We start from the raw sequence: 20,724 nt of genomic DNA, 5'->3' as shown, positions 1-20,724 counted from the left end.
CGCCTCACCTCCTTCCAACTAGCAGCAATCTGCCACAACATGCATCACGGCCCCTTTTATACTCAGATAAGAAAACCTCTTAATACAATTACTGTGGTCTTTCAGTGTTATTATTCTTGCTGCGATACTTAATCTGCATCTCTGGACAAAAACAGAGCACAGAAATATTACTTGCACCAAAGAAAAAAGAGATTTGAATTCCCTTTGTCATTTAAGGGATAATAATGTTCAGAGCAAATTAACTCCACTGCATTCATCTTTGTGTGTTTCTCCTTTATTGTATTAGCCCAGCTTGTATCAGTGTGGAGGTAGATTGCCATCTAGTGGGACAGTCTGGCAACACATGCGATTTATATATATATTAACAGATCATTGGAACAAGTGGATACAGTAAGTAGAGGAAAGGACAGAAAATGCATTTTTGTCTGAAGTTGATATTTTGCATTGCTGGATTTGTGTTATTCTAGCGGTTTCTATTAATTGTAAACTCATCTGTACTTATTTTGTATCTGCAGATAGAGTATTGTCATTTCTATCACAATTCAAATATGTTTTTTTACAAAAGTGAAATAGAGAGAAAACACAAGTGCATCACTGGAGACCCCAAACACTCCCAGACTGCAACCTTTTCTAAGTGGCAGTTTGCCTGCAGCTCCCAAGATATGCAAGTAAGGTCCATATCTTGGGTGCACATGCAGCAGTTTTAAAGTGACACTTTAACTTGTGTGTTGTGTTGGTTTCCCTGTACAGACTCCCATGAGCCTCTACAGTTGGATTAAAGTGTAAAGGTAAATACAGAAATGAGTGAATATTGTCATTTGGCTCAATGTTTTTCCAGAAGTCCCATAAATCAGCTCAATCCTGGACAAACATTTCGTCCACCTGTCTTGTCACCAGGACAGCGTCACATTGTGGGATTTAAGGATGCCACTATGCTTCCTCTTTCTCCCTCACTTCAAAAGCACAGGAGTGGGGTGACAGGCCAGGGGAGGGGAGCCCCATTGTTAATTGGCCTTTTCAGCTGAACAGAGAGGTGAAAGGAAGAAGAAGAGAGGAGGACAATAGGGTCCCATTGCCTCTCCAGAACAAGAGGGATGCACTGCCTAAAAAGATAGACCAGCCAGAGCACATATAGACCTGCGGGGCTCTCCTCAGACAACCCCAAACTGAGTGAATGAGGCAATCAATCATGTTGTGCTGCGGCTCCCTCGGAATAAATGGCCTGTAGCCTTCGATGTAGACTGCAGAATGTTTTTCAGAAATGATGCGTCCTGGTGCAGGAGTAGTTCGGATAATGCTTTCAGGGTAGCGTGGTGCACACGCACGAGGTGTTACTTACCAGACAAACGGTTTCCTCACATCTCAGTCCTTTGCTGCTGCTGCGGTTCAATGGAACGATAGGTACTCTTTTTTTTTTTTTTCCACTTCAATAAGGGGATGAAGCTCAATTAGCATTTCACAAGTCCCCTTTTCCTCCTCCATTGCAACCTTCCCCGCGGAGCCCATGCTTTCTCTGGGGATTGTCCTGTTTTGGGCCCTTGTTGCCGTTGGCAGGGTGACAGTATTCGAGTGTGCAAACTTGTGCTATTGTCCGCGGGCCAGAGGGAGCCATGGAGACCCCATAATATGACACAGGAAAATGTTTGCTGATGGCAATTCTATGGGCTTTGTCCGACTCTTTCTCCTTCATGACGACTCGATTTAAGTCTCTAAATGTTTGACTACAAATGCAGGAGTGCTATCCAGCTCCTTTCCCTTTGTCCCGCGAGGTTTGAATGAGTAATTCAGCCTTTGTGTCGCTCGATTGAGGGGGCAAACAGAAAGACAAGATTCTTGAGCGTTCAAGCCCCTTTCCATGGTTATGCACTCTTTAGATCCCCCCCTCACCAAATCCTACAGCTGACATCACTCTTGGGGGGGGGGGGGGGGGGGGGGGGGGGGGGGTTATCCATGTTTAAAACTAAACTTTAACCGCTCCAGGATAAAGTGAGAATGCATGCCTATTTCAGCAAAACTTGCGCTCATTTTGTATTCATGCGTACTCCGGCTTTTTGGAGATGTTTGGCCAACGCGCGGAAATCACCGTGCAGGAGAAATATCGCATCCCCTCAGCGGCCTTTTTTCCAGGTCTCCATGACAACAATTTGCAATGGTGAAGAATTCGATACCAGGGCGCTTGGAGGCTGATTGGGTGCATTGTGAGGGGCCTGGGGTCGCTGATTGGTTCAAGGAAAGCACCAACAACTACAAGGAGTTTATATTCATTCAACTTGTTGAAGTGCTCAGCCTGGAGGGAAGTCTGTGCTTGGACTGTGGCTTCGAGTGAGTCTGGAGCCATCCAGCAGTGGTGAGCAATGGGTTATTATTAAAGAATATCAACCGAGAACCATCACGTTCAGTTTAGCTTTGGTTGCAGAATTCCTTTAAAAGAGAAATGTGCAATGGCGCAAATCCTAAGTTGTTTTTCTGATTCCCCTTTAGATCTCGATGGTGGACTACAAGCTCCAACATGGACTGATTTAATCAACGTCTTTGCAAATATGGCGAACGCAGACAGTGAAGTCAAGACGTTGCTCAATTTTGTGAATTTGGCATCCAGCGATATCAAAGCGGCCTTGGACAAGTCAGCTCCGTGCAGACGCTCCGTGGATCACAGGAAGTATCTGCAGAAACAACTCAAGCGATTCTCCCAAAAGTACTCCAGAGTCCCGAGGTGCCACACGCACAGGTCTGCCGAGTATGGGTGCGCCAAACCGGTGGGGACTGTTCACCAGAGTGTGAAGGTCACGGAGAAGGCCGGTTCGGATGCGCAATGTGCGGAGAATGTGCGGAGCGCCGTGGAGCAGGTGCCCATGAGGAAACGCCAACTACCAGCCTCGTTTTGGGAGGAACCTAAATTGACCCCAACTAAGAGGGATCACTCACATTTAGGATTAAAACGGAACCATGCAGGCACTTCCGAGGGCAGTGAGAACGACAAGAGGAAAAGGAGTTGCGATAAGGATGATACAAAGGCCGCTCTGTCGGCGTCCAGTCGGCGCAGCTCTGCGGATAAAGAGACGCTGAAATTGGACCTGACCTCTCACCACTGCGTGAACGTGTGCGGCTGCTGCCCCTTCCAGTACCACGGACACCAGGTCCTCCACAGTCACATCGTTGTCCCACACCCGCCGCTGGGACTGTGGAGTAAAGCAGCAGAGACAGAGAGACCCGAGCATCCTTATGGACAGAAAATCCACACGCACGTTGTGGTCAAACCCATACCGACCAAACCCACCGTCCAGTCACCGATCTTCAGCGTGTTTGGATTCATTTAACTACCCTTACTAATGGAGCAGTCACACAGGACGTGTGTGAATAGGACTAATTATGTTCATGTTGCATTCTACAAAGCCAACTCATTCATTTTTCAACATTTGTACATGAGACACTTCCTTGAGCACTTATTGGAAACGTAATCTATTTTTATTGTTTAAATCTAAAGGGCTAAGTTGCACTTGCAGAACAGCATCTTCGTGTGCACTTTCATGTCAGTCTGATGCCTTTACAAGTATCTGAACAGTGACAGTCATTTAAAAGGTTTCTACTTTTAGGTTTCTGCAGAGGATGAATGCTCTTCTTCTTTTTTTCTTTCTTCCAGCACCAAACATCATGCAAATGAATGAGCACATCCTGTTTTACTTTTGTCTTTCAACTATGAGAATAGAATGTGGGACATAGATTGCTTTTTTTTTTTTGGTCTTTGTCAAAGTAATGTATGATAGATAGGCCCATTTGAAACAGTGACTTTTATTTTTAAATAAATGATTCAACTTCCCTCGAGAACTCCTTTGGGCATTAGATTATTTTTGCTTTCATTGAGCGTTTCTGTGAAACTACAAAACACTCTGACGGACGGATTAAAGAAACTTATTATCACGTTTTACATATGTTATAAATAGATATTTTACACATAGAGGATTGCATCTCACATAAAAGATATGCGATGAAGCTAAAAAAAGAAACACAAATTGATAAATTTAGTCATCATCTATGATGCCTATGTTGCTTGAAGTCCAGATTAAAGTCAGTCAGCCAGGCTCAGGTATCTGATCAGTCTGTCTGGCAGAGGTAGACTTGTGAGAGACTTCAGTCTGTGTCTCCCCATTTGGGTCCGAATCCTAAATCTGCAAAGGTGCAGCAGTGGACGAGGTGACGCTGTGGACAGGACAAAGAGAAAAAGATCAAGAGGATTGTCGCTTGCATAATTGTAGACCGCATTTGCGTTGCATGCATGTGTGAGGAAGTGAAAGATAGAAAGAGACATGTTTTGCATGTCAGGGTGATAAGATTCTGTCAGACGCTTACATGACTTCCTCTTAACAGAGAGCCATTCTTCTCGGCTGTCCAGCTGTTCGGTGAGCTTGCTGCAAAGCTGAACATGACCGACATGCTCCAGCAGCAAGTCTACGATCGGCCCTGCCCACTTACACATGTCGGATGTTGAGATCCACTCACAGAACTGAAAAGGAAAAAAATACACTTAGAAAGAACATTTCACTTATTGTAAAATCACAGTCACTGCTTTTTGCCTATTTTTTCACACCTGTGTTGCTCTTTCTGGCGGCTCACTGCAGTTTAAAGGAAGCATATTGTCATTCTGCAAAACAATTCTGCTGCTGCCTCCTGATGCTGGGTGAGGGGCGCAGCCGTATGTACAGGTAAAACAGGAGAGGGCATCACAGCCATTGTCCAAAAGACACTTGAGCAGAGGCAAATTACTCATGCAGAGGGCAACAACAGCGGGGAACGTAGTGGCGTAAGAGGGTATCCTGGCGTTGACATTGGCCCCTCTCTCCAGCAGCAAGGACACGGTGCTGACGCAGCTCTGCCGCACAGCGATCAGTAGAGGACTGACCGGGTCCAGACTGAGATCGGCGCCGGCGTTCAGTAACACCTCTGCTGTCTTGGTGCTGCCGTTGGCGATCGCAAAGTAGAGAGCTGTTGCTCGTCGATCAGCATACTGGACGGAGTGGCTGTCGGCCAGCGTGGCGTTTACATCGGCACCTGTCTTGAGCAGCACAGCTGCCACAGTGTGTCTGTTGTGCTCTGCTGCCAGGTGGAGGGGGCTGATACAACTGTGGCGGAGCCTGGCTCGACTTGTCACCGAGACAAGCAGGGACACGATCCTGCACACAGAGCGAGGACACAAAAATGCATGAAGACAACAAATACTAAGACGTTTTCTAAAACCCTTGTCGTGGCCTTATTCATAATAACCACTCTGTTGTACATTATAACCACGCGTGTTGTAGCTGAATACAAATATTGCAACTTCAGCTGTGTTTTCTGTTGTAATAATACCTTATCAACAAGCCACTTACTCGTGGTGTCCGAATTGGGCAGCAATATGCAGCGGCAGCAGTCCTGAGTCGGCGGGTTTGTTGGCGTCTGCGTTTTTAGTCAACAGCGCTGCAACGCTTTCCTTGTGGCCATTTTTACTAGCCTCATGCAGAGCTGTGACCCCGTCACACGTCTGCATGTTCACATCTGCACCTACAGAAGAGCATGCGGTCTTTTAGAACCTTGAAATGGGGATTAGAAACATTTAAAAAAAGGAGTCATATTTTTTTGTGCAGAAAAGTACCTTTTCCAAGAAGGTAGCAGAGCGCCCTCATCTGTCCTCGCTGAGCTGCTACAATGAGCGGCGTGACGCTGTAAGTATTAGGCGGATTGATTGCGGCCCCGGCTCTGATTAGTATCTCACAGATCTCTGTGTTGTTCCTGGACACGGCCTCATGGAGGGCTGTCCAACCCTGACCACACCGCTGGTTCACAGTGGCCCCATGGGTAAGAAGGAGGCTCACCATGTCCATGTCGTCCAGCTCACACGCTACAGAAAACAGACACGTCATTTGGCTGTCATACAGTTATCTATACTGTTTCTGAATAGTCCTGTTGTGTAGAACACTGCTGCACCTTTGTACAAAGGGGTTTCTTTGTTCTTGTTGCTGATGTCGGGGTCGGCGCCTGTCTCCAGAAGACACTGCACACACGACAAGTGTTCACAAGACACAGCGAGCAGCAGGGCCGTCTGCTCCTGCAAGGTCCGTTTGTCTACCGATCCTGGATGGGCTGCAGGAAAATATTCACAAAACACAAACCAGTTCGGTGACTCCTTTTTGCATTTTGAGAATGTACAAACAGAGCACCAAAACGCCCATGCTATTCAAACAGAACAAATGCGCTGCCTTTAATAATGCTTTTTTAAATGTCATACCCCTCAGTAGGATCTTCAAGCACTCCGTCTGTCCGCAGAAGGCGGCATCATGCAGAGGTATCCAGCCATCTTTGTTCTCCTTCAGCAGGCCGAGAGGAGCGGATGTTGCCAGATCATTAACGGCCTTCACATCCCCTCTCCTGATGGCAGAGACCACCGGCTCAACATCCCTTAAAAGGAGAGAAAAAAACACTTGAATTGACTTGAATCAGGCAACAGCACCATGTGAGGGCTCCATGAGATCTCCAATATTTAATAATATACTATTAGAACAACTCTAACTGGTGTAATATGCTATTCATTTAATCACAATTAAATATGTCCTACTCATATTCTACAACAGTTACACAGAAGACCTCGGTTGAGCTGAAGGACACCCAACACACACACACACACACACACACACACACACACACACACGCACTCAACAAAAGACTCACTCCGGCTCTGACGCTGCGTCGCTCTGTCTGTCTCCTCTCCTCCTATCTCCTCGCAGTCGCGACATAACGTTATTGCATTTACCTCCAGCATTACGGAACTGAGATAAGTATTCCGAATAGATGAATTTCGTCATTACTGATGATGAGAGATTTCTCGGCAGCGTTTCCTCTCACAGCGTGGCGGCGGCGGCGGCGGCGGCGGAGCGAGCGTGGCGGCGCCGAGCGGGGCTCAGCTGTGCCGTCTCAGATTATTTCGGGACCGTATTGTCAGGCGGTCAGAGTGACGGGTTTATCCATATATGTCAAGAGACTCGGACGTCCAGAGATAAGGGCGAAGCAGCGCTGAAGATAACGCAGCCGAGATGTCTTTCTTTGCACGCGAAGCCTTTATTTAATTGGCTGGTTTCCACATTAAACAATGAGTTAATAAAAACAGTAATCTTAAAAGCGTGTGGAAGAACAGGCCTAGTATGAGAGGAAAAACACAGCGAGGGATTACAATGAGTACTACGGGAGATTAAAAGGTAGAGCCACCACAATTCACGAGACACTCACTTTGCAGTCCTGGACTCGTGTGTCCATAGAGAATGCTGTTTGAATCTTGTTGTGTCCTTCATTGTTGTTCAGAGAAGAGGTAGCTGCTGTAATCAGAAGGACTATACAGTCATCTTTAGAAATACTGGAGCCCCACTGATCCTTACAACCTTATTTCCCTTTTTGTTTTGACATTTTGTTGATTTAATTGCGCAATTATATTTTAAGTACGTTCAATTCTCCCACGTGATAGTCGAGAAGCTGTTCAAATTGTATGTTTGAATCAATTTAGTTTGTGGTCAAACTATTAAAGGTGAGTTAAAGACTCATACTGTATACTGCTGAGATGCACAGAGAACTCCTTCTTAAAAATGTGGCTGCAATAGTTCGTCATACAACTCCTATAAAAACCAGCAGGTACTGTTCGAGGCAGTTGGGCACAGTTACATAATTATTCATGTTCATGACATTTGTTTAAATGAGAAGCGCCGCTTGTAATTTACGCACTATATCACTTTGAGGGGGCTGCAGTTTCTCCACCAGAGGGAGGGTTTTTTTCTTCATTGACAGACCACATGCTAATCTATGGCATCAATTAAAGTAACAGCAGTTTACACCTGCAGATGTACACACACAGCTGCTGCACACTCACAGGCCTCCTGCAGGCAGTACGCAGTTGAACAGTGCTGTTTTTCTTTTACATACACTTTTTCTTTGTGTGTGTATTTTCAAAGTTAGCTGAAAAAAAGTGATAATAATTGAACATCTTTTTGTAACATTTTACTTCCAGATTATGCAAACCGCTCAAATATTGTGGGACTATTTAGCGTGTTGCTGTAGACATCAAATGTTAGATTAAAACGTTTTTATTTTTTATTTCCCTTCCGTTGAACCAGAGATAACATTAAGCTTCACCACCATTTCTTTTAGCCTCCTGTACTGAGCCAAGCAAATGAGCCACATTTATTCAAACAACTTCACAAACACCAAAGTTTGTACTTCAAATATTCAGCACAGACAAAGTACTGTTCTTTGTTGTTTTCTTTTGAAGACTAATTATGCTGTTGTGACAACCATGCCATTTGAAAAATACTACAATTTATATAGAAAATGAATAAGCACATGAGGTCACCAACCAAAAAAAGACTGATGTCAAGATTTCAAAGGGATTACTCAGGGATTGTTTTATTATAAGACATTTGCATAGGGAGAACTTCATGTGTATACTATACAGTACTTCTCTTAAAAAAGACGAGTCATAAAGTAATATTACGTTTCCTCACCTGAGCAAGTTTACTGTTGAGTTGGCGGAAGTGTGGAGACTCAGGGAGTGGACAGCCAGCCTGTCTTTGATGTCCTTGTTGAGTCTCCGGTAAAGAGACCTGGATCTGCTGACTGCGATCATCACTGGAGGAGATGTGCTGTCCAGTCTGAGGACGGAGACATCCAACAGCGTGCTGCTGTCTTCTTCATAGGCCAGCGATGAGCCTGATGATCCAGACCAAACAGAGTCAGAACAATTATATTAGCAAATGTAAAAACATGCGTAAACACACACTCACACACACACACACACACGCGCACACACACACACACTCTACAGTCACACTGTGTGAATTAGACACCAAGCTCCTTTGACGGAGCTGAAATCTGCACTTGTAGACATCAGAGAGCAGCAGCTCAGGCAATGAGGATGGATGCCTTTTAAGGGCATGTTCAACTGTGTTTGATTCCACTTGATTCTGCAGCTCCAGAGGCAGCGCTGAGGTGAGGTCGTGTTTACTGTTACAGTGAGTTATGCAGCAGAAAGTTGGCACAAGAGCAACACATAAAGTTGGAGTTAGTGTTTATTTGCTCAGCTATGAGCAAGTGATTTCCTAAGGGTTTAAGAATACACTGTTTATTTTTTAAACAAAGATAAAAACAGAGGAGAGATTTGGAAGACAAAGTGCATCAAATCTGTCCTTAAAACAGTAATTCAAAGACTGCGACTCACCACGTGTCAGTGTTCCTCGTCCTCGCTCAAAGAAGTTGCTTTAACATTACGAACACGTTGCTCTACCTCTATAACGACAGAGATGATGATCCTTCTGCTGTATCCGCTCTCACTGTCACACGATGAAGTGTGAAAATGTGCACACAACAACAGCTGATTTTCTTTGTTTCACAATCCCTTCTTTCAGAAGTGTTTGTGAAGAATGCTTCCTGCAACAAAACTGGAAGTTGCGTCTGGTTTACTTGACACAAACAAGTCTATCAGCGTATCTATTTACAGCTGGAGGAACCAGACCACTCTGAGGTCTTGTCTACATTTCTGAGGAGTCTCACGATGAAGACAAACTTGTTTTTTTTTTTTAAACTATGTTGTCATTCTCTGATTCCAGGTTAAAAAGAACAGCCAGCACCCACAACACAAATTGCAATTTACTACCTGTTGCTTTTACGTTCACTTTAATTGTGACAGGAACAACAGATACACTGGTAGTTCCTGCCGTACAGCCATAAAGATAAACCCAATATGTTTATGGCAGTTACACATACATAAATAAACGTGTATGAATAAGATGTACATTGATGCCAGTGCATGTGTTGCTTTAGATTCACAATACATTTAGTGCATGTATCATTTAAACTAGAATACATAAAATCCGTATTGATCCTTCTACCCTTATTAATATGAATGGAAGTTGAGTAAGTATGTAAGGAAGGATTTAGTACAGTTGTTTGAGAAGAGAGGAGATCGTGCTAATACTGAGAGGTGGTGTTTATTAGGTGTAGTTAACGTCATTAACATTGTTTAAGTGCGTCAGCAAGTCTCGTCAGTGATTACACCTGCGGTTTTCCAAGTCAAATTGTCTTTTAGGAAAATGGTTTATTGGTAAAACTGTGTCATATATCAATGTCCACTATATATGGAAAAAAGGTCGATACAACTAGAAAGTGTGATTTGGTGAAGTTCGTTTGCAAACCGCTCCTGGTTCAACATGCGGCTCAGATTGAGAACGGACCGTTCAGTGATATAGACATGTTGCATCCACCAGTTCAACATTAGAAATGACATTTGTATATTATTTGCAAAACTAAACTACTGTTTAGTTAGTTCATCTAATACTATACTATTTCATTGTATATACTGTATATACTTTACTCTGTTATTTTTATTGCTTAAGTATATTTTTTGCTGCTGTAACAAACAAACAAACAAACCTATCTATCTATCTATCTATCTATCTATCTATCTATCTATCTATCTATCTATTATAGCAGATTATATGAGCATATGTCTCAAACGTGTCTGAATGAGATCTTTAAATACAAAGTTGCCAAAGCAGCAGACTTCCTTTTCTTAATTATGCTTTTATTATTATTTCACTGTCAATACTGGGTTACCTGTTCACTGGTAAAGTCTGCAGAGTGGTTCATCACGTGAGCTTTGATATCGGTGCATCCCATAAACCCCTCTCTGGACTACAGCAGAGTTTTGGGGGACTCGGTTCTCTGAAATCAGAACGGAGTGAGCGCTCTTAATGCCCCCCCCCCCCCCCCCCTCGTTGTGCACACGTTGCTCTCATTTATTTAAAAACAGAAACCCGCCTCCTCTGGCAGTTGCCATGACAACGGAGAAACCTATCCCTGCACATTCCCTGTTGTATCGCGCGCGGCTCCACGACAACTGACAACACAAATCCAGGAAAACATCCGGAGGAAAGGAAAAAAACCAAAAAAAAAACCGTTCTGGTCTCGCTCGAACGTGGAATAAGTGCAGGACTCGTTCACTCATCGGGATTACGGGACAAACAGACATGGCGACGTCCTCGCTGCCTGTCCTAGAGGACAGCAATCCGCGGCTGAGACTGTCGGTGGACAGAAGAAGAAGAAGAAACATTTTTGTAACGCAACTGCAGGACACCAGGTAGGCCGGTGCTTGTGTTGTTCAACGGGAGGCCAACTTCGTTTCTCTCTTAAACCCATTTATGAATGATCGAATGGTTCTGAAAATCTATTTCTCATCAGACACAGAGAGGAGGAGAATGTCAACTACCTACCTGTTGTGACAGAGGTGAGACGGAATAAGTAAGCATGCTGTTAAAAACATGATGTCATTATACGCTGTTGACCGAGGACACTAGAATATTAATATTAAATATTAAAATAATGATACTGAAAATTAAGTTTTGTGGCCTGTGATGACACCATGGTCCATGGACAGAGTTTGAGTGTTCATCACGTGTTTAGACTTCCAGCAGAGTCCTCGAGGCAGGAGTGAACACTTTGCAAAAGACTCTGGTTCTGAAGAAACAGGCCGAGTTGGACAAGGTGAACCAGCAACTCGCGCTCAAACGACAGGAGTTTAAGAACCGCGTGGAGGCTCTAGCTCGGAGAAGGTCTGAGCTGGAACTAGAACAACAGCAGGTGAATAACTGAAACCACTTGAAAGCATGAATGATTACGCTCTAGAATGACACTGGGCAATATAAATACCGTTTGGGATTTGTATTTTCACCCAGACTAAAGAGAGGGTGGTGAAGTTTGAGAAGTTTGTGGCTGAAAACGAAGTGAAGCGACGGCGAGCGCTGAAGAATTACGAGGCTGCACTTGAGCTGAACGTGTCTAAACAGAGAGAGATAGAAGATCTGACGGATCACCTGAAACAACTCAGAGCCAGGTGAGAGCTGTCGACCGACGCGCCTCAATGCAACGGTCACGCCGTCGCTTCTTTAACCTCCGTTTTTTCCCCATTTCTCAATTCACAGAAAGCAAGTTTTAAAGGAGCGAACGTCAAAATACAAAATCTACGAGGACTACTTGATGAAAACGATAGATCATTTCCCCAGCAGTAAGTGAAACAGACTCTCACTGGCCTCCAATAAGAAAACGTTTACCATGCTCATCCTGACGGACCAAACGCGCACGATGTCTTTCAGCTGACCTCGATCGCGGGTCTGAATCTTTGGTGATGCCCATCATTCGGCGCCACGAGATCCTGTCCATCACCCACCGGCAGCTGCTGCAGCGTTTGGGGCGTCTGGAGGAGGAGGTGGAGCAGGGCCAGCGGCAACTGCTGATCATGAAGCAGGAGCACAGCATTAAAACAATGGTCAGACACACACACACACACACACACACACACACACACACACACACACACACACACACACACACACACACAGATATTCATCTTTCCTTCAATTGTCAGTGCTTAAATTAGAGATTTGATGTGTGTTGCAGATGGCCAATAAGGAACTGTCTGAACTCCAGAGTGAGTTAGAAAGCCTCAAAGAGAAAAACAAGCAGGCTGAGGCTAACCTGCTGACGAAGCAAGGCCTGAACCGACAGAAGGTTCCCAGATTATACATCGGAAAGGACTCTCAGCTAATTTGCAGATTGGATTTAGGGATGTAAATGTTTTTAAATGTGCCACTCAGGTTGAAGAAGTGGGTCGTTTGATTATGGCAATCAACAATCTTGCAGAGCAGTGTTATCTGTCAACATACGGACCTCTGGAAAACATGAACATACTGACGATGTTGGACATGCTGAAGGTAACGTCTTAAGAACAGTAGAAATAGTCGCTTGCTATATGGTAGCATTTAACGCTGCTTTACTTTTTAACTGACGAAGAGTACGATTTCAGGAGTGCATCCTGGACAAGGCGGACACGGAGAGGAGAGCGAGGAGGCTGATGGAGTCTGCCGTGACGAGCAGGACGGCTCCGACTGACAGAAGGGAGAGGGGGTCGATGAAAAGCATCGGCAGTAAAACACAAATTAAAAGCTCGAGTAAAGTCAGTAGAAAGAGTGAGACCATGAGTTGATGGGGAACTTTAACTGCTTACGGTCTGTTGAGTGTGAACATTCATATTTCTGACCTTTTGAAGCAGTAGTTTGACAAGAAAAAGAAGTCTGACGACTGAGAAAACTACGTCCGCTGATTAAAACTCTGGGAAACTTTGTGTTAAGATATTTTTGTCGTCATCTAAAAAGTGGTTTGACTCTTTCAATTTTTTGGGGGGGGGGGTTTGTGTAACAGAGTTTCAGTGTTTAGAACTCTTGCTCTGCACCACATTTTGAAAATGTCTTTGGAATCATTGTTGCATTTTAAAATAAAAACGTTTACGATCAAATGATGCCGTCAGACAAGAAGTAACGGCCTATGCGACGGTACGTATGCAATTTCTATCAGATGATTTAGATTACACAAACGGCATGATCTGTGATTTCATGCGTATTTGAACTGATGTAGACTAAATTATTCTTTGTGATATTCTGTATTTTCTAGAATTAAATACAGTTCATATAGTTCAGCAGAGATCATCTGACTTCCCTGTTATGAATCCTACACACCGTGCAGGAATACTTGTTCTTTACTTGAGTACTTCCATTTGTGTGCTTCTACTTCACTTCAGAGGTAAATATTAAACTTTTTACTCCACTACGACAATGTGACCATAATTGGGCTACTTGTTACGTCAGAGATTCAACACGTTTCTACAGAGATTTATGACGCGTTATTGTCGCTGTATGAAGTTGTTTGACTGAAGTACGGTCTTGAACATAGGCTTTCTACTTGTAGCGGCACAGGTTCATTATGGGTTGCCATTTTTCCGCGTGCATACAGTCGCCTACGTAGGAACGACTCAAACACCGTACTGTCCCTTTAACACGAGCACGTGGTATCTGCAAACATCCGGTTTCCAGAAAATGGAAATAAGATTGCAACAATGTTTTGACACACCGCTTTGACGCACAGGATTCTTGCTACACTGTAATTTCGTTTGTTCTCCGACATCGTGTCCATGTTGTTGAAGTACGGGGGGGGGTGTCGCGCCGGTAGTCGACCCCCAACTCTGCGGGCTGGTCTCTAAATAGTAAAGCCGTTTGTTTCTCGACAGATGGAGGCAGGCAGCCTCGTCTCCTGCCGGGAGGACATCTCTTCGCTGTTTCCAGAGCAAACGCCGGGTGCCAAATACAAAGTAGGACGTTTAGTTTGGGGTGGGGTTGGTTTAGAGGCTGCTTCCTGTGGCCAGTGGCCCCCGTTTAAAGGCTTCAAACTGTCGCGTATTAATCACACCTCTTGTCCTTTGTTAGGATTTAAGCGGTCAGTTTTCCACCGTCAGGCAAGTGCGCGGAGATGGGAACTGCTTCTACAGAGCCCTCTGCTTCGCTCACTTGGAGTCAGTGCTGCACAACGCCAGGGCTTTGCAGAGGTCAGTTATCGTCGTTACTGCCATTTCTAAAAGTCACCTAAAATGTGAGGCGGTCACATATCTTTTATTGGTTTGACTTTCAGGTTTAAGGAGAAAATTGTTCAAACCTATGAAGACTTGTCTTCTGCGGGATTCGATGAGCGGTCCTTCAAGCACCACCTGAACACAGTAAATAATGCATTTCTTTTGACGGGTAAGGTTAGGAAAGCCCAAGTTCTAATAAGCCTGGAAGAGAAGTCTTCATTTCAGTGAGCTGCAACAGGAGGAGTTTATTGATGGGAACGAACCATTCAGAAAAAACAGAAGTAATAATAATCAGATTACTGGTTTTGGGCCTTTGGGTACGTCATAACAATGCTCCCACAAAAGCGGTGTTTGTAATAATACACACATAAAGGCACATAGAAGGTGTATCGTGCAAAAATAGATCAAGTTCTGATAATCTGGATAAGTGAGAATCTCTGACAGTCAGCTGCAGAACTAAATTCCATTTACAAGCCATCTTCTGGGAAGGAACGTCACTGATCTGGCAACATGTCACAACAGGACTAATTTGGTAAAAGTCTTGCAAGTCAAAACCAGTTGACATCTTTTAAGTTCTTTGGATACTCATCAGTCTCTGCTTTTTTTTTTAAAGAAGGTGCAGGGAATTAAAAATAGAAGTATTGGAGGCACACGTGGAGAACTTAGCTTAAACCCAATGTGTGTAAATACCTCGGTTCTCTCGCAGGTCGTTCACGTAGTGGAGCAGTGCCAGGCCGACGAGCAGGAGGACACGCTGCTCAGGCTCTTCAATGAGCAGATGACGTCCGACAGCGTGGTGCAGTACCTCCGGCTGCTCACCTCGGCGCACCTGCAAAACCAGGCGGAGTTCTTCTGCAACTTTGTGGAGGCCCCAAATCTACTGGTCTACTGTCACCAGGTGTGTAACAAATAGTACATCCAAGGTTGTTTTTTTTTTTTTTTACAAAAGGACGTCAGGTTTGGTAACGTCTCCGCTCTCTTCATTTCAGGAGGTGGAGACCATGGCGATGGAGTGCGATCACGTGGACATCTTAGCTCTGTCACAGGCGCTGGACATTTGCATCCACATCGTCTCCATGGAGGGCGACGAACAGCAGTTGGCTCACCACGTCATTCCGGAAGGTGCCGAGCCGTCCCTGCACCTCCTCTACCAAACGTCACACTACAACATTCTCTACCCGCGACCTCAACACTGACCAAGAGACCCGCGAGGACTCGGCTCAACTCAGGAATACTGACTCTGGTGGAATAAAAAAAAAAATCCTTTCTGGGCTTTAAAGACACTTATGAAAACAGATTTTTATAAAGTCTTGCAGTGTACAGCGATTCAACAACATTTTGAAATACATTTGGTTTTTTTTGCACATTGTGCAATAAGTATTTAAATGAATTGAATTCATGTAAAAACATTTACATAAATCAACAATGACACACACCTTGTCAAAAGATGGCCTCTCTAAATACACATATTCCATTAACGTGTCGCTGCTGCTGCTCTTTTTTTCTGCTGCTGTGCAACACCTTTCTTTAACTTCTGTTTCTTCTCCTGTAATGACACCCTGGTGAGGGCGTTCCCCCTCCCAGGTGCAGGCATGCCAGGGAAGGAGAGCTTTCCCATTTGAGTGGGGTACTTGGTCCTGATCCCGCTGTTGAATACCGGCTGGGAGATCAGATGCTTCAGATGCTTTTTCATCCCCTTTACCGCCCTCTGCTGCTCTCGGTCGTCGTCCTCGTCCTTCCCCCCGCCTGTGGACATAGATGGTATATTCAGTCTGTATTTTAACACTTTTTAAATAAAAAAAAGGGAAACCTGGTGCGGGACGTGTTGTGTTGTGTTGGTCTCACCGATTAAAAGATCGTCGTCCAGGTCCAGCTCCAGGGCCTCTGCTGCTTGTCTGAACCAGGAGTTGTGCTGCTTCTCCTTGCTGTTGTGGAACTCAATCTTCTCGATCCGTCTGGCCAAGTTTACCCGCTCCTGAAGGAGAAACGCACTCGACGGTGAACAATCGAGAGTAATCTCTTTAATGTCACATCAAGGCTTGGTCTAAATGCTGGATCTCACCTTGATGGCTTCCATGCATTTGCTCTCTATGGGGAACATGGGTAGCTCCTCGTCCTTCCCCAGAGCCCTGTAGATCTTTTTGAAGTTCATCATGTCGTCGGGGCCGATCAGCAGCAAACTCAGACCCTCTTTGGTGGCTCTCGCTGTTCTGCCGCTCCGATGGACGTAAGTCTCGGACGTCCTGGGAACCTGATGATCACAGGAGGACACGACTATTACGCCGGCCTTCCATAGAACAGCCTCGAATACGATATTCCGGTTAACGGAGCTATGCGGCTGTATTATTTAGCTCGACAGTGAAGCAATTCCTGCACCGCGGCTCAGTAGAACATGGTGGTTAGGGCGACAGTATATTAGTACCTTTGTTTATACAGGACGATACTTTCTAAAACACTGAATGCCGTGGACAAAGCTTACCTGGTAGTGAATGACATGCTCAACGTTGGGGATATCCAGTCCTCTAGCTGCCACGTCGGTAGTCAGCAGAACACAACTGAGAACGACATTTGGATATTGTGTCAGTTCAGGAAGCAATGAGAGAACGTGTCGAGTTGACTACATGTCAAGGGATGAAGAGATGCTAAATAATGACGTGTTTTTACAGACTATTCAAAGCACACTTGAGTCGTTTCTCCACCTTCCACTTTGAGGAGTGCAACCGTGTAAACTACAGAGCATATATCGTACATATGCATTATGATTGAACGAGTCGTGGAGACGTAATCCAGGACTTTTGATGCACACCAGATAAAGCCCTGAAGGCCTTAGTTGCAGTTAAGACAGTTAAGACTAACCCTAACCTGAGGCTAACGCCTTCAGACCGCCGGTGTGTGCGACCCTCACCTCTCCCTCTCAGCAAACCTTTCCAGGTTTTTGAGGCGCTGCTTCTGGTGCATGTTGGCGTGAAGGGGCAGCGGAGTACAGTCCAAGATAACCAGCAGAGAGTTCAGTCTCTTGATGCAGTCTATGCTGTTGGCAAATACCATGGTGCGGCCAGGATACTGGAGCAGAAAGTAGTAAAGGTAGAAGTCCTTCTCTTCCTTCTGACAGTGGATCCGGGTCTCGGTCAGGGTCTCCACAGTTGCCTCCTTCCGGGTCAGGTCGACGATTTTGGGTTTGGACCTGATCCCCACTTTGTCCATGAGAGCTTCCAGCTTGCTCCTCTGGTCCAGGTTCTTCTTCTTCTTCTTCTGCAGAACGCGGGAGGGCAGGCTGCGATCCATGGTCAGCGTGGCAGAGAACACGAAAGTCTGCCTCTTGGGATTGAAGTGAACGGTGTTCAGCATCTCCAGCAGACTCTCCAGCTCCGCAAAGTGGCCTCTCTCTACCATGCGATCTGCTTCGTCAATGACCAGGCACCTGTAGAACAACACAGCAAAGAGAACTTAACACAAAAGGTTGCACACAAAAATTAAATAAAAAGCACACATTGTGCTGCTGCCTCTGGCTTTTTGTTTGACAGTGACTGCACAGGGACCCCTCCTACAATAATGAGCATGCAGTCAATGCAGTGGAGTCAATGCAGTGCAGTCAATGCAGTGGAGTCAATGCAGTGGAGTCAACGCAGTGGAGTCAACGCAGTGCAGTCAATGCAGTGGAGTCAATGCAGTGGAGTCAATGCAGTGGAGTCAATGCCAGGTCTCTCTCATTTATTGAGCCTTTCACTGATGATGATGTTCATCATTACAGAGCTTTTTAAACACTCTACATTTAATCTTTACATTACAACCTGTATGGTTCCCCGCATTTGAAAATTAGCTGATGAGGTCCCCCCTCACCGGCCAATAAAACTCAAAGCACATTCCATATTTCTATTTATTAATATGTTGAACTGAAACGCATCAATCTTGAGAAAATGAAATACTCAAAAGCGCTCTTTACACACAAACGCCTCGTCACTTCTACCAAAATCAGGTTAACAAATTAGAAATTAATACAAGAAGTTATATTGCATTGAATTATTGCAATTGTTTTATGTGTGATGACCTGTGTCATGTGATGCAGTACAGTGGGACTCAGTATATTGTGTGTGATTTTGCACATATTTGCCACATCTTGATAAATATAATATTGATATCTGAAACATATTGCCAAACCACATATCAAAGAGGTGTGAACTGTGACTTACCTGAGCCGTCTCAGATTCTGCAGGTGTGGGTGTCCCTCCTGGATCAAGTCCCACAGACGTCCTGGAGTGGCAATGACGATCTCCGGTCTTCGCTTCAGCATCCTTCTCTGCTTCTGCTGAGCCATTCCACCCACCAATATCGCCGTTTTGATGTCTACACAAGAGCAACACATTGAGCAGCTTGACATTCATAATTCTGTTTTGATTATTAAAAACAAACACCCCCCCCCCCCGGTCATCATAACACTTGAATGACTTACCTGTGAATTTGGCGACGGCGTCAATATGGTGCTTGACCTGAACGGCGAGCTCCCTGGTGGGAGTGAGCACCAGTCCAAGCAGAGGCTGACCGCCTCCTCCACCACCGGCAGCTTCTTCTTCTTCTGCTGCTCCAGCGGCGGGCTCAAAGTCAAACTCTACATTTTCGATCACTTGAACACACCCGAGCCTCTCGTCGTCATCTTTTTCTTCGCCGTCGTCGTCGTCTTCGTCCGTGTCACCTCGATCCTGCTCTGCGACCTCTTCGCCCTCAGCATCCTCCTCGTCTTCCTCCTCAGCGTCCACGTTGTCCTCCTCCTCCTCCTCCTCCTCGTCTTCTTCTTCTACCGCGGTCTCGTCTGCAGATGGCAAATACAGACTCTCCACCTTTGCGGTCGATCCGGTGTTGTCGTCGGTCGGCTTTTCTGGACTGTTCTTCCACTCTAAGATGGCGTGGATCATGGGAATACCAAAAGCCAGTGTCTTCCCGCTTCCTGTAATGACAGTGCTCACATTAGGTTCACCGATGGACACATGAGGACATGCTATTATGGGACAAAAACAAAAGGGTATTTTTTATCTTACCTGTCTCTGCCGCCCCCAGTATATCCATACGATCCCTGATAGCTGGAGGCAGAGCCAGGGCTTGTATGGGACTCGGTGAGCTAAACCCAAGACTGCTCAGCGCCTTGAGCACAGGGGACGGGACGAACAGGTCCTTCCAGGCACTCACGTCAGCATTTTTGTCATCGGGGCCGGATTGTCCTGCATTTGTCCAATTCTTGATCTGCTTTTTGTTTTTGGGAAGCTTTGGGACTTTATCTTGAGCGGGCTTTTCTTGTTCCAGAGCCTGAAGTTCTGACTCCTGGTCTGGCTGCGCCTCTGGGATTTTATCTTTTTTTATCCGCTGCTTCGGTTTCTTTTTCTTCTTTTTGTTACTCTTCACTGTGAGTTGTGGGGCATCGGGTTCTGAACCGATTGCTGTATCTTTAGAGGCGTCTTCTGTCGGCATTGCATCTTCTCCTCCCTCCTCACCCGCAGCTACATCCTTCTCCATAACTTCTTCAGCAGTGTTATCTGGCTGGTCCGACTCCTGTGCAGCCAGTTTCTGATTCTTCCTCTTCTTTTTGGCTTTCTTCTTCACAGGTTCATCTACCTTCTCTCCCTCTTTGCTCTCCACAGCGACCTTCTCTCCCTCTTTGCTCTCCACAGCGACCTTCTCTCCCTCTTTGCTCTCCACAGCTACCTTCTCTCCAGCCTCCTCTCCCTCGCCGGCTTTTCTCTTCTTCGTCTTCTTCTTCTTCTTTTTCTCCTTTATGAGTTCCTTTGCTGCTTTAGCTGCAGCCACCTCAGAGTCTACCAACCGGTAATCCGTCAGCTCTTCAAAACACACCAGACCCTCCAGTCCCTCCTCGGAGAAGATGCTGGGATCGAGCTCTAGAGCTTTCCATTTGCCCTTCATGTGGATGCTCCGTTTGCGTGGTTTCATCGGCCCGGAGGACATGCGCTTGTTTCGGGGCTTCATCTTCTGTATCTTCATTGTGCTACAAATGTATACCGAGTCACGCCAACACGTTGAATTGCCTGCCTCAAAACGGAGCAGTGAAACGCGTGGCGGTACGTGTGAAGTTAGCTAGCAGCTAGGCGAACGCCAACTATGTAGAAAACACCGGTAGAAACGTCAGACCCGGTTGTCTTGGTAACATAAACAACAATACAAAAACTATAAGTAAAATAAATGAAAACAATAGTACTACCTTGACTGGCTTTGTCGTTTTTCTAAGTCAAAATAGTGTTACAAACGATGACAAC

At 45.3% G+C, this 20,724-nt stretch overlaps 5 protein-coding genes across 8 annotated transcripts; 3 read left to right on the top strand and 2 right to left on the bottom strand.

Moving 5' to 3' along the window:
• The first annotated feature begins 2,096 nt into the window (after positions 1-2,096).
• On the top strand, positions 2,097-3,332 carry LOC137884541 (protein FAM181A-like). The gene is made up of 2 exons (XM_068726369.1): positions 2,097-2,347; positions 2,482-3,332. The coding sequence occupies exon 2, from the start codon at positions 2,541-2,543 to the stop codon at positions 3,315-3,317; it is 777 nt and encodes a 258-aa protein (XP_068582470.1). The 5' UTR covers positions 2,097-2,347; positions 2,482-2,540; the 3' UTR covers positions 3,318-3,332.
• Positions 3,333-3,836: 504 nt separating this feature from the next.
• Positions 3,837-9,469, bottom strand: LOC137884540 (ankyrin repeat and SOCS box protein 2-like). Of its 4 annotated transcripts, none has more exons than XM_068726367.1 (9): positions 9,230-9,469; positions 8,517-8,721; positions 6,260-6,429; positions 5,959-6,114; positions 5,627-5,872; positions 5,364-5,535; positions 4,586-5,168; positions 4,348-4,501; positions 3,837-4,197 (listed from the first exon to the last, which is right to left on the bottom strand). In XM_068726367.1, the coding sequence occupies exons 2-9, from the start codon at positions 8,636-8,638 to the stop codon at positions 4,067-4,069; spliced, it is 1,734 nt and encodes a 577-aa protein (XP_068582468.1). In that variant the 5' UTR covers positions 8,639-8,721; positions 9,230-9,469; the 3' UTR covers positions 3,837-4,066. The 4 variants fall into 4 exon arrangements, with proteins under 4 accessions (XP_068582468.1, XP_068582469.1, XP_068582467.1 ...); XM_068726368.1 differs by lacking the exon at positions 9,230-9,469 and adding an exon at positions 7,255-7,340 and having other exon boundaries at positions 8,517-8,594; XM_068726366.1 differs by lacking the exon at positions 9,230-9,469 and having other exon boundaries at positions 8,517-9,201.
• A 1,389-nt stretch (positions 9,470-10,858) lies between these two features.
• On the top strand, positions 10,859-13,057 carry ccdc197 (coiled-coil domain containing 197). The gene is made up of 9 exons (XM_068726375.1): positions 10,859-11,146; positions 11,248-11,293; positions 11,470-11,646; positions 11,742-11,899; positions 11,988-12,070; positions 12,159-12,331; positions 12,463-12,573; positions 12,660-12,776; positions 12,869-13,057. The coding sequence occupies exons 1-9, from the start codon at positions 11,037-11,039 to the stop codon at positions 13,046-13,048; spliced, it is 1,155 nt and encodes a 384-aa protein (XP_068582476.1). The 5' UTR covers positions 10,859-11,036; the 3' UTR covers positions 13,049-13,057.
• An 11-nt stretch (positions 13,058-13,068) lies between these two features.
• Positions 13,069-16,278, top strand: LOC137884549 (ubiquitin thioesterase OTUB2-like). The gene is made up of 5 exons (XM_068726376.1): positions 13,069-14,206; positions 14,322-14,440; positions 14,524-14,608; positions 15,171-15,362; positions 15,454-16,278. The coding sequence occupies exons 1-5, from the start codon at positions 14,126-14,128 to the stop codon at positions 15,658-15,660; spliced, it is 684 nt and encodes a 227-aa protein (XP_068582477.1). The 5' UTR covers positions 13,069-14,125; the 3' UTR covers positions 15,661-16,278.
• On the bottom strand, positions 15,939-20,713 carry ddx24 (DEAD (Asp-Glu-Ala-Asp) box helicase 24). The gene is made up of 8 exons (XM_068726372.1): positions 19,498-20,713; positions 18,915-19,406; positions 18,655-18,808; positions 17,370-17,885; positions 16,944-17,019; positions 16,527-16,715; positions 16,310-16,439; positions 15,939-16,210 (listed from the first exon to the last, which is right to left on the bottom strand). The coding sequence occupies exons 1-8, from the start codon at positions 20,450-20,452 to the stop codon at positions 15,939-15,941; spliced, it is 2,784 nt and encodes a 927-aa protein (XP_068582473.1). The 5' UTR covers positions 20,453-20,713.
• Positions 20,714-20,724: the final 11 nt, after the last annotated feature.

This window comes from Cebidichthys violaceus, unplaced genomic scaffold (assembly GCF_023349555.1).
Source record: "Cebidichthys violaceus isolate CVI_PGR_0920_01 unplaced genomic scaffold, fCebVio1.0.p SCAF_39, whole genome shotgun sequence".
In the NCBI taxonomy this organism is placed as follows: domain Eukaryota; kingdom Metazoa; phylum Chordata; class Actinopteri; order Perciformes; family Stichaeidae; genus Cebidichthys; species Cebidichthys violaceus.
This window is presented reverse-complemented; position numbering and strand designations above follow the sequence as displayed.